Consider the following 16,295-nt stretch of genomic DNA (forward strand, 5'->3'; position numbering starts at 1 on the left):
CTCTTAGGGTAATGCCAAATACCCGGGAAACAACCTGACATCTTAAGAGCCATCACTCTCCATTGCTGAGGTATACAGATGACCCCTCTTGATGAGTAATCCTAGTATCCTCTCAACAGAAACAGCTTTACACAATGAGACCTAGAAAACATTCCAACTGGTTATTTAACTGGGGTCATCATTCTTCCCACCCCAAAGCTAAAGGAACAATGTATATAAACATATATAGAAAGCTAGAGTAGGGGTCAGAGGAATCCATAACCATAAGCATTTTTACTTTTGTAATCAATGTGTTTATAGGAATACAGAATCATAGTTTTAAGTCTTCCAAGGATGAATTCTTAACATCTTTATAGTAAGATTTACTGACTTACCATAAGTTTCATTGTCTGAACTTTTGAAAGTAAAAGGTGACGTTATTAATAACTGAACTGGGGACAGGCATTGTGATGCAGCAGGATGAGCCACTGCTTGTAGAGTCCTGGCTCTTCTGCTTCAAATCCAGCTTCTTGCCAAGGTATCCTGTGAGGCAGCAAATGACGGCTCAATTGCTTGGGTCCCTGCCACCTACATGGGAGACCAGGATGGAGTTCCAGGCTCCTGGCTTTGGCCTGGCTCAGTCTTGACTGTGGTGGGCATCTGGGGAGTGAACCAAAGGATGGAAGATACCTCCCCTGGCCCCCTCTCTTTCTGTCATCCTGCCTTTCAAGTAGATTAAGATAAATAAGCAAACATTTTTAAGAAGAACCCTAAGAACCTTGATTAAGAAAATCCTGCACTGGGATAACAGGTATTAACCAGAAAATGGGAGTGTGTAGTCTTAACTACAGTCAACATAAGTTGGGGCAATTAATGTCTGACCTCAGCATATTAGAGGTAATGCTCCCTAGCCACGGTGACAATCTCCTCCCCCACCCTTTGTTAAGCCTTCTTCCTCCTATCCTCAAAAACGACACAACAAATGTTAAAATTATCAGTGTACTGAAAGGAAGGAGCACCTAGAATGAGCTGTGGTGGGGGTTGTAGAATGCAATCTAAATTTGAAAATAATGAAGAGGATACTGAAGAGTAGCTAAGAAGGGGAAACAGAGGATCCTGAGGAGACAGTGGCATTTAGAGCCTGGCCACAACGTGAGAAGCAGTTCCTGGTCTGCTAAAACACAGCTTTTGGCAGAAACTCTAAAATTCTGAATTACAGTTTCTTGTCCTAATGGAAACCTCAACTCTTCTTCAAACCATAAAGTGCCATAATCCATTAAGGATGAAGTTATAAATCATTTATTAAACTGTCTTCCTGAACAAGGAAGAATGGAACCTTTTATATAGTCAAGACACACACAGTGCCTTACCTATCCTGTAGAGTTTTTAATAGCTAATAAATTCTGTAGATTTGAGATCTCTGCATGACTACACAATGTCAGATATTCGGGTAAGGATTTGGCTCTTGTTCATATTATAAACATTAGGGGAAATAATCACATGCTAAAAAAACTCACATTAAAAATCTCAAAACAGGCCAGTGCCGTGGCTCAATAGGCTAATCCTCCGCCTTGAGGCGCCGGCATACTGGGTTCTAGTCCCGGTCGGGGCACCAGATTCTGCCCCGGTTGCCCCTCTTCCAGGCCAGCTCTCTGCTGTGGCCCGGGAGTGCAGTGGAGGATGGCCCAAGTGCTAGGGCCCTGCACCCCATGGGAGACCAGGAGAAGTACCTGGCTCCTGGCTTCGGATCAGTGCGGTGTGCCAGCCACAGCGCGCCAGCCGTGGCAGCCATTGGAGGGTGAACCAACGGCAAAGGAAGACCTTTCTCTCTCTCTCTCTCTCTCTCACTATCCACTCTACCTGTCAAAAAAAAAAAAAAAAAAACCTCAAAACAATCATTTCATTTTGTTACTAGTAACCTATTTCCACTCATTTCACAGACAATGTCAACCTTTCATTTTTCAAAGCCTCTCACAGAAAAGTAAAGCAGAATGAAAAGGAATGATGGAGAAACGCTTTGTGACACCAGTAAGCTAACTGCTGAGTAATGAGAGGCAGGAACACACAAGAGAGCGCAGATCACTCAAAAAGCACCCGCATCTGGATTAGCAAACGGAGAGTAAGCTAGAAATCCCCTGAAGGTGTCATAATGCAACCACTGGTGCCCCACACTGATGAGCAAGACTGAGCCCCCAAAAGAGTTCATTTAGTTCACACTGCTTAAAAAGGTAACAGTACATGTGAGAATTCATTTGGACTACAACATCAAGTAGTTAAAACAAAATTAAGGCTATTGGTTATCTCCAAAATGTTATTTTCCTTCTCTGATTTTCTCCCAATCAATGACTAAGATTGGTCTGGAAAAGGAACAAAATAAATGCTAAAGACTCCTGGGTCTGAAAACATAGGAACAATTGCTTAATGCTGCAACAAAGTGGAAAAAAAATAAACATATTGATATAATATGCTTGAAACACAAATAAGTTTACTTGAAAGCAAACCATTTCTACAATGTCTTCCCTTTTGAGCCTTTCTTCTTGCTCCAACGAAAGTGAGATAATCCTTCAGGTTAGCACTCCTCAAAGTGCAGAACTCAAAGCAGAAAAAAATTCGCATCACCTGAAAACTTCTAAAAAATGTTAAGTGTCAAGCCACTGCCTGCAATGCCAGCACCCAGATGAGTGCCTATCCAAGTCCAGGCTGCTCTGCTTCTCATCCAGCTCTCTGCTATGTGCATGGAGAAGCAGAAGATGGCCTGAGTACCTGGGCCCCTGTACCCACGAGAGAGACCCAGATGGAGGCCCAGGCTCCTGGCTTTATTAACAGCCATTTGAGGAGTGTTCCAGAGGATGGCAAATCTCTCTCTGCCTCTGTCCCTGTAACTCTGCCTTTCAAATAAATAAATCTTTCACAAATAAAAAAACAAAAACAAACAAACAAACAAAAACCCAGCAAATTCTTAGGCTGTACCCCAGAACTACTGATTTAGAAACCTGGAATGTGGGTCTAGAAGTCTGTGTAAGCCTGAATCCTTCCAGGTGATGCTTGCTAAGTTTAAAAATTACTGCTTCAGATAAAGTGGATGCAAAGGCACTTGACTTACAGAACAAAGGTCATTCTTTAGACTGAAGAATCATAGAACCATAGAACCAAAGGGTCACAGAGAAGGGAAGTCTATTATGCAAACGGTGCATCACTGGTTTAACTTCTACATTAAGATACAGCTGTAACACTTAGCAACCTCTAATAACAAGCACACAAAGCTGGTACCTTCGAGATGTTTCATCAGTGCCCTACTGCTGTTTCCATGAGCAGATATCAGAACGGTTTTGCCTCTTAGAACTTCAGGAGCGATCCTCTCATTCCAGTAGGGAAGCAGTCTCTCCAAGACATCCTTTAAGCTTTCAGATCGTGGCAGCTGATCCAGGGGTACATCACACACTTTGTATCTTCGGTCGTTGTAGATTTCATGGTAGTAGGGATGCGACTCCTCGATGGGAGGCGGGGTCACATTGTAGCTTCTTCTCCAGATCCTCACTTGTTCCTCACCGTGATTCAAAGCCATTTTCTCCCTGTTGAGCCCAATTAAGGCTCCGTAGTGACGCTCATTTAGACGCCAGGAGCTTTCCACGGGCACCCATTCCTGCCCCAGCTCTTCCAGGATCAGCCAAGCTGTGTGGATGGACCGATTAAGAACGGATGTGAACACGAGGTCAAACTCAAAGTTCAGCGCTTTGAGTTGCTTTCCACAGTTCCGGGCTTCCTCCATTCCTTCACTATTAAGTTTTTGATCCACCCAGCTACAAAAACGGTTCTCCTTGTTCCAAGCACCCTCTCCATGTCTTAACATAATGAGTTTATACTTAGACATAGTGATGGCTGAGCTTGCGTGGCGTTTTCAAATGGGCGAATATTCAAGGACAGTAAAACATCTAGGAAGAGAAAAAAGAAAAAAGAAAAAAGTACAAGTTATATTCTTGAACTAGCTACCTGGGAATGGAAGCAAAACTTCAGTAGTCAGCTCCTAAAATAAACTGACATTTTTTTGAACAATTTTGACGGCAGACATCCGGCAATTCATACACTGTGCCAATATAAGCATATTCAACAATTAATCACAGAGAATGTAGTTGGCTTTAATTTCCTGATGCCTAGGTAGTATGTTAATTGTCATCCTATTGGCACGTTGTGTTTCCGCCAGATTTCAAAGAAAAAAATAAAAAACAGTTAATGCTCAGAGTAGGAAGGTTTTCACAGAATGAGTTATGGAGTCTAAAAGAATGACTATATTCACTGGAACTCCCAGCTGCTGAAAGCTGACTGGGGAATGAAGGCATCCTTCTCACTTTTTTTCCTCTAGGGGAGAAAGAAGTATCTACCAGTCCCACCTTTTTATTACACAAGTTATTAAACACAGTCATCCAATGAACCACACAGATACCTGGCTTCTATCACTGACTGGTGAGTGGCAGCTAGCTCTTCCATGCCACAATCTATATCACACATGAGAAAACTTAAGTATGTTGCATTGGTTCAACATTGAAACAGCATCAAAAGTGATTTAAAGCAACTTTAACAGCAACTGCGGTACTCAGCTAAATAATCTCTCATTTGCCTCAAGATACAGCTTGTGGCAAGAATAAATCTGAAAGCAAAACAAGCTATCAAAAGCAAGCAGCTGGGAAATGCTGCCTGTAGAAACAGATTAACAGGAGCACGTCTGGAGGGTAAGAGGGAATACAGATAAGGAGGCTCTGCCTTTTCATCCCCAACCCTACACACTCAGCCACATCTTAGCAGAAGAGTCTAGTAAAGTGAAACAAGCAACCCTAAAGTGATCTGTACTCTCTTGTGTTTAAGCTGCTGGCCCAAAGGCCTATGGGATCACCTGGGCCTCTGGACAGTCTGCAGATGTGGCTGCATCAGCCTGTCTTCTCTCCTGGAAGTGGACACATCTACATGGACTAACACTGTTCAGCTGACATGCCCAGCATGTACTACCTCCACCCCAATGTTTTTCACACTAAGGAGAAACCATTAAATGAGCAATGGGGCCTGGCCTTCTGCCATTCTTGGCAACTTCCATTAACTGGAGATTTTCTGTCCCATTTAAACTGTGATTCACCCGCAGTTATATAACAGTGACAAGTTCATTGGAATCTAGTTTCTGCCATTGCTTGGGAACTCCTAGACTCCAGCTTCCTCCTAATGCAGACCCTGGGAGGCAGCAGAGACAGCTCAGGTGATTGGGTTCTCTGCCACCGACACAACAGAACAGAATTGAATTTCCCAGTCCTGGCTTTGGCCTCGGTCCCACCTTGGTCGTCATGGGCATTTGGGAAGTCAATCAGCAAACAGATGAAAGTACTCTCCCCTCCTCTCTCTGCTTATCAAATTAAACAATTTTTTAAAATATTAAAAGTCCTAAACCATCAAGTGGTAGAAACTTCAGACCAATCAACTCTTCATAACTACGTATTGTTTCCTTTTGTAATATTTAGTGAGGAGAAAGATGTGGAAAGAGAAGCAAGCTATCAGCTGTCATTCTACCTCAATCCTTAGGTCTCTCACCAGTGAGAAGCCTCCATAAGTAAAAGAAGCCATTTTCCCAACAAATAAAGAAGTTATCCTGGATTAATTTTGTAAACAAAAGCACTCCTCCCTCATCTTTTGATTATGAACTGTACCATAGGAACAACAAAAAGTGGAAATAACATCATGAACACTCAGGTACCTACCACCAAGCTTTGCAGTATCTTAATCTGCTGTATCTGTTCTCATTGTTGGTTTAAAATAAAACTGCTCACAATATATACTGCAGTAGAGGAACAGTCCCGTCACAGAAACTACAGCAATACATACCCTTCCCTCACTCTGATTTACAAGTGAACACTGCATAGTATGAAGCACCAAACCAGAATGTCTGTCTCAGGAAAACAAGAAGCCACTACCCTTTGCCTTGCTTGTACTATCAACCAACTTTCCCCCTTTAACCGCTGAATATTTACAAAGGAGCTATTAAGGTTTTTCACATTTGAAAACGTAAGATTTTGATGAGCATCCCTTGGCATGGTTTACCAAGTGTTTATCGACATATAACACTGTAGTCAGTTTGACTTAGGTTTAAGGCGATGGCCAACAGATGTGTGTAGAGGGGTGCAGCTGCTATCAAGAGCAGTGAGAATAGTAGTATACTAAAGAGAATTCACACGCTTCTCTGATGGAAGCAATTCTTGCAGCAAAACTTTCTCATACCCTCATCTCTTTGAGCCAATGGCACCATTCCTAGAACTCACCTAGGAAAGAAAGAGATGATATTGCTAGCACCAAGGATATTGGGAATGCAAGACCTAGAGTCAGAACATAAAGAACCTATGGATTCCGAGTAAACAAATGGCTTTTAAAAATTAAAATAGGAGCTGGTGTGGGGCAGAGGGTTAAGACACTGCTCGCAATGCTAGTATCCCATATCAGAGTGCTGGTTTGAGCTCCGGCAGATCCGTTTCCCATCCTGATGGTGCACGTGGGAAGGCAGAGGAAGGTGGCCCAGTGGCTCGGGCCCCTGCCACTCTTGGGAGAGACCAGCATGGAGTTCCTGGCTCTTGACTTCAGCCTGGCGCAGCCCTGGATATTGCAGCCATTTGGGGAGTGAGCCAGTGGTTGAAGATCTCTTTCTCTGTCCCTCTCACTCTGCCTTTCAAATAAATAAGTGAATGAATAAATGAATATATACATATATATAAATGAATATATAAATAAATCTTTAATAGATAAAAATTAAAATTATCATAGCTTCTAAATGTTCATATATAAAAGGAGTAGCTATTACAGTCCATTTCCCTGTGAGACTGAGAAACAGGTTCCTAGATCTTCTAATTAAAAAAAAAAGTTGAAACAAGCATTATATGCAGTGTCTGATTTAAATGTTAGGAACTAACATGGACACATTTTCAAAATGTGAGCTAAATGAAACATGTCCGCCGGCTTCCTGTCTGCTGGTTTATGACCTCTGATTCAAGGAGCAGGGAACTTCCTCCAGGCCACATATGACAGTGAGGCCTCCATCCCCAGTGAACAGTCAACCCAAGCCTCCAGCCTCTCTGATTGTCCAACACATCTTTCAGAGGGCAGACTCTCCAAACCCTGGCACCTTTCAGCCTCTGTTTGCCCTGAGCCCGCCTTTGCATATGTCTCACACGGTTCCCAGGTCTGGTATTAAACTCCCACTCAGGCTTGAGCTTCAACTGATCAGAAAATGAACTGACCCGAGAACTACCTCTCCACAGGTGACTGCTTTTCTCTCCAGACGAGATGCTCACGCCTCACAACCTAGGGTCTGGGTCAGGAGATAGCCAGGGGCCTGTTCTTTCTCAATGGTACTCCCTGACCACGTGCCTCCTCCCCTACCATCTTAGGGCAGGGGGAACTCTGATTCAGCTATAAGAGGCTGTACATTCCTGAGCCACCTCAATTTCATGAAAATTGAGCATCTTATTTAAAACTCTCAGTGTCTTCCTGTTGGTCTTAGGATAAACTTCAAAACCCTTCATCATGTAAAGCTTCATTTGTTATTTCCTTAAATATGCCAGGTTCAGTTTTGCCCCAGTAGTTTTGTACACACTGTATCCTACACGGAACACTCACCCATCATCTCCTCCCCTCCACTGCTCCCCCAGGTCTGCCCTCTTAGATGCTATCCATGCTTTATATCAGCTGTGTCCAGTAAAATGCAAGCCACGTATGTAATTTTAAGCTTTCTAAAAGCCACATTGAAAAGTTAAAACAGGTGGAATAAAGTTTAACAATGTATTTTATTTAACCCCACAGATCAAAAAAGCTATCATTCCAACATACGATCCATATAAAGAGTTTTCAGATACTGTCAATTCCTTTTTTCATAGTCTTTGGCGCCCGGTGTCTATCTCATACACATCTCGGTTTGAGCTAGCCATGCTGCATGTGCTCAGTAGGCACTTGTAATCATGGCTACTGTGTGGGGCGGTGCAGCTTTAGAACTGAGCGTCAGTGTTACTTCCTCTAGACCACTCGTTCTCCAACTTTAAGGTACACACAAACCACTAGAACTGGTTAAAACAGACTGCTGGGCATTGGCACTGTGGCATAGCAGGTAAAGCCGCTGCCTGCCACCCCAGTATCTCCTATGGGAACCAGTTCGAGACCCAGTTGCTCCGCTTCCAATCCAGCTCCCTGTTAATGCACCTGGGAAAGTGGCAGAAGATGGCTCAAGTGGTTAGGCCCCTGTAATAAGACCCAGAAGAAGCTCCTGGCTCCTCACTTTGGCCTGGTCCAGCCCCAGCTGTTGCAAAAAAATAGACTGCTGGACTCTGCCTCCATACTTTGCTTGGAAGGGCTGGGTACACCTGAGAATATGCATTTCTAGTGAGCTCCCAGGTGATGCTGGTCTCAAGGCCATGCTTTGAGAATCTCTGCTCTAACAGACATCTCTTTCTTTCCTTTTCATCCACTGGGAAGTGGGTCAGGCCTGCCTGTTACACATTCTTGTAGATCCCTGCTTTACCACATGTGGTACACTGTGATGGGCTGCTTACACTAGGTTATCTGTTCTTTGTCTATGAATCCTTTTAGGCTTAAAGCTACATCCACGCAGGTCTTACTCATCGCTCTCTCTAGAACCCGGCATGCCACTTGACAGGAGGCACTTAGTAAGGGCACTGACTGAGGCAAAGTCCGTGAGACATGAATACTTAGATTGTGCTGAGGAGTCTAAGACTTGACAGTTTTAGTACTAACTGCCAAGGTCATAAGCATCAACGGGGGGCTGGCGCTGTGGCACAGTGGGCTAAGCCTCTGCCTGCCAGCCACGCCAGCATCTCATATGGATGCTGGTTTGTGTCCCGGCTGTTCTTCTTCCAATCCAGCTCTCTGCTATAGCCTGGGAAAGCAGAAGATGGGCCAAGTCCTTGGGCCCATGCACCAGTATAGGAGCCCCAGAAGAAGCTCCTGACTTTGGATTGACCCATCTCCAGCCACTGAGGACATTTGGGAAGTGAACCAGCAGATGGAAGATCTCTCTCTCTCTGTCTCTCTCCCTCTCTTTGTAACTGCCTCTCAAATAAATAAATAAATAAATAAATCTATTTAAAAAAAAGTCAATTGGCAGGGCCAAAATCTCAGGAAGATTGCACTCAAGAATCCCAGTGTCTTTAATGGCAAAGCAGTAGTCAATAATATTCATTATAATTTTGTATGTTGTATTTCTGCATTTTAAGTTTATTGTGTACATGTATGGCCATAATATCCGTGGAGAAAATGGAGATTCCAACTAACTCTTTCAAAAACATATGGCCACTAAATGGAAAACAGACAGCAATCCAGGTCCTCTTCCTCTATTCCTCACCACCGCAGAGTGTACAGTCTTGGTTTGAGGATCTAGCCTCACTTGGCTTCGCTTCCCAGGAGCATCTCCAGCCTCAACTTGTCAAAACTAGGCAACCATTTCATCAAATGCACATAGACAAGTGAGTAGACAGGAAGGCTGAGCTTACTATTGCTCTGGAGAGAATCTTCAAGGCACAAAGTCAAGTCAAGCAGTAGCACCTCAACTTTAAAAGGTACTTTACTAAGTAATACACTTAAGGTACTTACTAAGTTTACATTCTAGCCTAAGGGAGCAGTAAGCAGAGGCGGAAGAACAAGTGCACAGGGAACAAGAATCCAATCTAAGTGGATGGAGTATAGATAGTATGACTACATATTCCGATTTGCCTAGAATAATATTGTTTTATGCCTGTTTTCCCAACAGAATTACTAGAAGGGTCCCTTTCACACTTAATTACCCCATTTGGAAAATTATATGGTTACCCTAAGTATAGAGTATAATGAAGAAGAGGAGCCTAACCCAAAATGAAAAGTGACCTAAGAAGGGTTTTGTGTCAAAGAACTTAGACTCTTCGGTAAATACTGTGAATCATTAAAGGTTAAAAATGTGCATTTTAGGAGGATGGGGCAGCCCTTACACATACAGAAACAAGGAAAAGCAGGGATATGAATACCAGTTGTGAAGTTTCTACAACAATTTTGGCAATATATAACAAAGACCTGGACCAGGATAAGGGCTGTTGAAATGAGATGAAGGAGATAAATGTAAAAGACAGTATAGTTTAGCTCAAATATTAGTAACATTTTCTATAAAAGTCCAAATAGTGAATTTTTTAGACTTTCTCAGCAATATGGTCTTTGACATAATTATGAACAATTGTATAATTCTGCCATTGTAACTGAAAGCAGCTATAGATAATGTACATCAATAAACATCACTGCTCCAATAAAAGTTTATGCACAGACACAAAAATTAGAATTTCATACAATTTTCATGTACATAAATTATGTATTTCAACAATTTAAAATATAAAAATAATCCAGTTTGTGGGCTGTACAAAAACAAATAGTGGGCCAGAAGGTCTTGCTGTGCTGATTCCCTGGCCTAGTTAGAGCTCATATTAAGATCTACTAATCACTTGGGGCCGATGCTGTGGCGTAGTGGGTAAAGCAGTGCCGGCATCCCATATGGGCGCCAGTTCGAGTCCCAGCTGCTCCTCTTCTGATCCAGTTCTCTGCTATGGCCTGCGAAAGCAGAGGAAGATGGCCCAACTTCTTGGGCTCCTGTACCCACCTGGGAGACCAGGAAGAAGCTCCTGGCTTCAGACTGGCACAGCTCCAGTCATTGTGGCCAACTAGGAGAGAACCAGTGGATAGAAGACTTCTCTCTCTGCCTCGGCTTCTCTGTGTAACTCTTTCAAATAAGTAATAATTAAAAAACAAAAAATATCTAATCATATCAGCATTTTTAACCTTTAATTAAATATCCTATCATCAGATAATCCCTACATTATTAAATCACCAGGTTTTATTCTTCACTAGAGATGCAAGTACCCTTGGTAATGGAATCCCATTCATAAGTATTTTTATTTGTCACAGAAGACAATACTGAGCACATTTAAAACAGTCTGAATAGCTGACTTTGGCTTAATTGAATTATTTAGAAAGGAGATTAAGAAAGAACTATACATAACTATAGGGAACAGGTGATTCACCTTGCTAACACACTTCAAAGATATAATCTGTCATTTTGATAATGCTTTATCCCTAGTTAATTGTGTCATCCCACGTCACATTTCAGGTGAGTCTACGTACTCCAGAGTAAGTACTATGCAATTACCTTGGCAATTAAAACAAACAAACAAACAGTGATTCAAAGGACACATTCCCAGGTGACTTAGGTGACTTGTAACTTCCAAAGCCCATTCACTATGGATGAATAGAAACTATCTAAATTAACTCTGAAATGAAAAATATTCTTTCCACAAATGGCATCCCCATAAAGTTGAAGTTTTTTCAAGATGAGCATTCTTTGGGCAAGATAGAGAGGTAGCTAGGGGAATGATATTGATGCAAGACCTTTGTTTTCTGGGGTTACTTGTATATTTTCAGAATCTCTGGTTTCAAAACTGTAGCACGACCATCTTGCTGCTGTTTCTGCTCTGTATTAAACCCATAATTTCACAGACCCTCACCCTCCCTAACTAAAGCTCATCCTGTCTTCCAAACAAATACTCCTGGGAACTTACTTCCTCCCTTTCTCAAGTTTTTGAAAATTAATAATGTCTAAGACTCTAGTATTACAATACAAAAATAGGAAACGCAAATTACAGGGTACAGTCGAGCCTAAAAACAGTTCTTCTATTTCCAAAAACTGAGCAAAAAATTTTATCAATAATATTGAGGTAATATAAGTTACACAGAACCAGAATTGCTTTGATCCAAATACTCAGTTGCTACTCTAGACCATTCTGATGTTTTTTCTTGGCCGAAATTCCCACTGTCTAGCTTCAAACAACTTTTAACCCCCAATGCATTAAGGGTGTAACTATACAGAAGATGAGCTGACTATATTCAAAGACGAACAGAGAAGTTAATCATGTCTCTGATGAATTAAAAAGGAAGAGTTCTCAAGGGAAATGAAGCCTGGAACTCAGTTCCTTAGAGCTTTCACTTAACCACATATGCCTTCCTCCAAATCAAGTTCAGTATTAACACTTCAAATATGACTGTACCTAAAGGTACCTAGTGTTTAAATGTCCATTATTTTTTCTAAAGCTTAACAGTAACTTTTCCTATCAGATTTGAAATTTTAAAACCATCTCTTTACCAAGAGCAAATCCCATCACCCACAGGTATTTTCCCGACACTAAAGCCCCCATTTTCTCCAACTTTACAACCATTAACACCCCCTACTGTCACTTGTTACAAGGGTAACAAATGCAGAAGATAGAGCCAGACTCACAGGAAAGTGATATACAGGTGTCATGGGATGTGTATCTGTACCGGCTTGTTGCCTGTTCCGGCCTGCATGGCATCCCCATTGTGCACAACACTCACTCATGACACTCCCTTCCTTTCTCTGGTTACTTCCCAACAGTACTAACTTTTGTCCACACAAACTGTTGCCATCAAATCTCAAAAGACTGCAGTTAAAAAACTGGAACGTGACTTCATCTCTGTTACTTACTGACAGTATGATCATGAGTAGTTATTTCAATTCTCTGGGCTCCATGTCCCATATCCATCAAGATGATAATAAAACTTCTGTCCTTAAAGGACTACTAGGAATCCTGGGGAAGTACTCTACCAAAAAGTGAGAGGCAGATTAGAGCCCACCATGTCTATCTCATAAAAACTGGCAAAAATAAGGATGGCCCAAGTGCTTGGGTGCCTGCACCCGCGTGGGAGACCAGGAGGAGGCACCTGGCTTTGGATCGGCGCAGCGCCGGCCGTAGCGGCCATTTTGGGGGGTGAACCAACGGAAGGAAGACCTTTGTCTCTGTCTCTCACTGTCTAACTATCTCTCAAACTTAAAAAAAAAAAAAACTGGCAAAAATATTGGGCTCAAAGTGATCCCATCTTGCAGATGGTAAAGGTAGAAGCAAAATCTGGAAATAAAGCGAGAGGCTGGAGAAGAGGAGCTTAAATTTGATAGTGGAAGGAGTGGGAGAGAGTGATGCTAAGATACAGCCCTAGAAGCTATTAAATACTAGATATTCTGTAACCCAAATGCTTTGGCAAAATGGTTTCCATTTAATTTATATTTTATAAGGTACGTTTTTCCCTTACTTGTGGCCAAGTTTCAGAGAAAGAATCTCATTATTAAGTAATACTTTTTGTCTTGTTCCCCTATATAAACATCCCTTCCCACCAGATTTCATTGCAAGGATGTTCAAGAAACCATTCTGTTTCCCAGGCATCAGACACTTAAAGATGAAGGCATGAGTGAATTTAGGTGTGTCAATCATTACCTAACACAAAACCTGCCTCTTAGTCTCAACCACCCGTTAAAGGCAAAAGAGGAAAGGGAGACTAAAAAACAGCTGCCCAAACACTAACAATGGTTGCCTCTGAGTGACAAAATTAAGGATGACATTTTCTGCCACAGTACACTTCTGTCCTTTCCAGATTCTCGACAATGATCTGTTTGGTTTGGTTTGGTTTAAATATGGACACAAAAGAACATGTCCTTGAAGCTGGGAACTTCTATCTGCTAACAGCTTGGTACCAAATTTACTGTAATGAGACTCTGCTGTGTACTTGTGGAATAAATTGTCCAATTATCTTTACGATAAAAGAGAGAGAGAGAGAGTGAGTGAGTTAGAGTTCCCACTCACTGGTTCAGTCTTCAAATGCCAGAAGCTGTCAATCCAGAGCTACCATGTGTATGGCAGGAATCCAACCACTCAAGTCACTACTGTTGCCTCCCAAGGTCGGCACTAGCAGGACGGTGGAATTTACGGTGGAGCCAAGACTTGAACCTAACCACTCCAATATGGGATGCCAGCATCCTAACCAATAAGCAAAATGTCCCCACTGCAAAGCAGACTTTTAGTACAGTCATGAACCTCAGAAATAATCAAATGCAACATCTGCTTATTAAAGGTGCAAAATTTATTATCTCAAAAGTGAAGAGGAGAAGAGGGAAATGGAGAGGGAGGGAGGGAAGGTTGGAAGGGGAGAAGGGAAAGGAAAGAGAAAGGGAATATCATCACATTCTCAGAACTGTTAAACCTATCAAAAAGTACAAAAAAAAATTTTTTTTAAATAATCAAGGTGCACTATTTAAGCAGATCACACAAACACTAACAGCTTCATGACTAAACCCAAAGTGCCTTGACTTCTAACAGAGCTCCTTCCACTATGGCACTTGCTTGAACTTAAACTTCTTTAAATAAGTCTACTGTCATCTGGGGAGCATTGATGGTGGATGAGGTGCTACAGGAACGCAAAAACTGGAAAGACCTAGCCCCTGGACTCGAGACAGTTTAAAATAAAATAGACAAATTTACAGGAATTCTGCTTTCATTATAGAAAACCTTAGTCCCTACTGGTGAAACACAGTGTTTGATTTCCCCCCCTCCAAAGGGGTCAGCATTCTATAGAGCCTCCATAACTGGGGAGGAAGGGGGTAAGAGAGTGCGAGTTACCATAATAAGTTAACTACCAATGATCCTTCAAAACTTCAACTCTGCACTTTTACTGATCTTCTCCGGTGTCGTACACGTTGAGCATCCCTAATCCAAACACCCCAAATCCAAAATGCACCGAAATCTGAAACTTTTTGAGCACCGACACGACAAGTGGAAAATTCCACACCACGAAACTTTATTTCACGGACAAAACTGTTAAAGGACCAAACTCAGCTTATGCATAGAAGGCCCCCACAGGACCACACAAGGCAATTTCACGTTCTGACTCGGGTCCTGTCCCCAAGATTACCTCATTATATACATGCAAAATTCCGAGGTCCAAAACATCTCTGGCCTCAAGCATTTCTGATTAGGGCTACTCCAGCCGTTCCAGCCCCTGCACCTCCGAAAAGAGGAACATACACTCACTTTTTTTTTTTAATTTTTAGTGGCCGCAAGAACCTGTGGTTTGGCCTCAGCGCCACAGGAGCCCCTTGGCTATGGGTCCACCTGCTTCTCCTCTGACGGCGCTCAAGCGCCTTCTGCCCGCCCCAGCTCTCCACACAGCGGCCCCCGGCAGCCTCCCTCCCGGGAACCCCACTTATGGAAGGGGGCTGGGGCACCCGAGCCCCGGGCGCCCGGGAGGCAGCTCATCACCCCCCTCAGGTGAGCGGCGGGCCGCTCCTTCAGCCCGCTCCCCGCGGCGGCCGGAGGGGCTCGTCCTGGGGAAGGGGCCGCGGAGACGCACCTGACGGACACGCGAGGTCGCGGCTCTGAGGGGGCGGCGTGGCCGCCACACTCCCACGCGCGGGAGTGAAGCCTGGCCCCTCACGCCACGCCACTCACCACATGGGAACGCTCGCCTCGGGACGAGCCTACAACATAGTCACTCACCTGCAAAGAGCCCAGCAGCAGCAGCAGCTCCGCAGCCAGCGCCTCCTGGATGTCATCGCTGCCGCCGGCATCGAAGCTCTTTTCTAACCCCAGAGCCAAAGAGGGCTAGTCCTAGGGCCCTGCCTATTGGACAATCTGGTTGTCACTCACTCTTGGCCCCGCCCTACTGCCCGGACCGTCAGAGGTCTCTTCCGTTTCCTAAATCGCCGGGGTAAGAAGGGACGCTTTGATAGGCTTGCTTCGGAGATGAACACACACCCGGACCAATAGCAGGAGGGCTTCGGCGCTGGTGGGCGGACCCAGGGAAGTAGAGAAACAAACCCGGGAGCGTCGCCGGGGTAATAGAAAAACCTGAAGGCTGGGGGTTCTCTCAGCGCCTCGAAGTTCTAGAAGGTGTTTGGCGTCAGAAAAGAAACGCCTGCGGACGGCGAGGTGTCGCGGGACATGTCGGAAGAGATGAGGTGATGTTGCTTTTACTCATGGGAAAGTTGCGGCTTCTCTCACAGATGCTCGTTGTTTTAAGGGTTCAGTCGTGGTTAAGAGGAAAAACCTTGCCGGCGCTCCAGGGAGAGGCGGTGAGTCCTCCCTCCTTCCCGTCAGGATTCCGAGGCGGGAGAACGCTGACGGCGGAGTGTGGCGTGAGGGCGAGCCAGGCAGTCGGGAGCCCCAGTTACCGCACCCGAGAAGCCTAGAAAGAACCCGAGTCCTGGCGCGAGGCCCCCCTAAAGCTGCAGGCCGGGACGCCCACACAAGGCTGCCAGGCTCTGGGGTCGGAGCCTCTGGGGGAGAGAGCGCAGGAAGGGTGTGCGCGCCCGCCCTCGCGGGAGGTTTCCCTTCTTGATGTCTGGCGGCCTCCCCCGCTCGCGTTCAGAGCCTTCGCCTTGGACATCTTCCTGCTCCATCCTCATCCCAGGTCGCGTAGGCTTG

At 44.0% G+C, this 16,295-nt stretch overlaps 1 protein-coding gene across 1 annotated transcript in view; it reads right to left on the reverse strand.

Moving 5' to 3' along the window:
• The window catches only part of BPGM (bisphosphoglycerate mutase), a 28,845-nt gene extending 13,371 nt beyond the window's left edge, over nt 1–15,474 (reverse strand). Inside the window, exons 1-2 of the mRNA XM_062198151.1 lie at nt 15,369–15,474; nt 3,250–3,911 (exon numbers count right to left, since the gene is read on the reverse strand). Coding sequence (XP_062054135.1) covers nt 3,250–3,850 — 601 coding nt within the window. The 5' untranslated portion in view covers nt 3,851–3,911; nt 15,369–15,474. The remainder of the gene's footprint in view (nt 1–3,249; nt 3,912–15,368) is intronic.
• Between the last annotated feature and the right edge of the window lie 821 nt (nt 15,475–16,295).

This window comes from Lepus europaeus, chromosome 1 (genome assembly GCF_033115175.1).
Source record: "Lepus europaeus isolate LE1 chromosome 1, mLepTim1.pri, whole genome shotgun sequence".
NCBI lineage: Eukaryota > Metazoa > Chordata > Mammalia > Lagomorpha > Leporidae > Lepus > Lepus europaeus.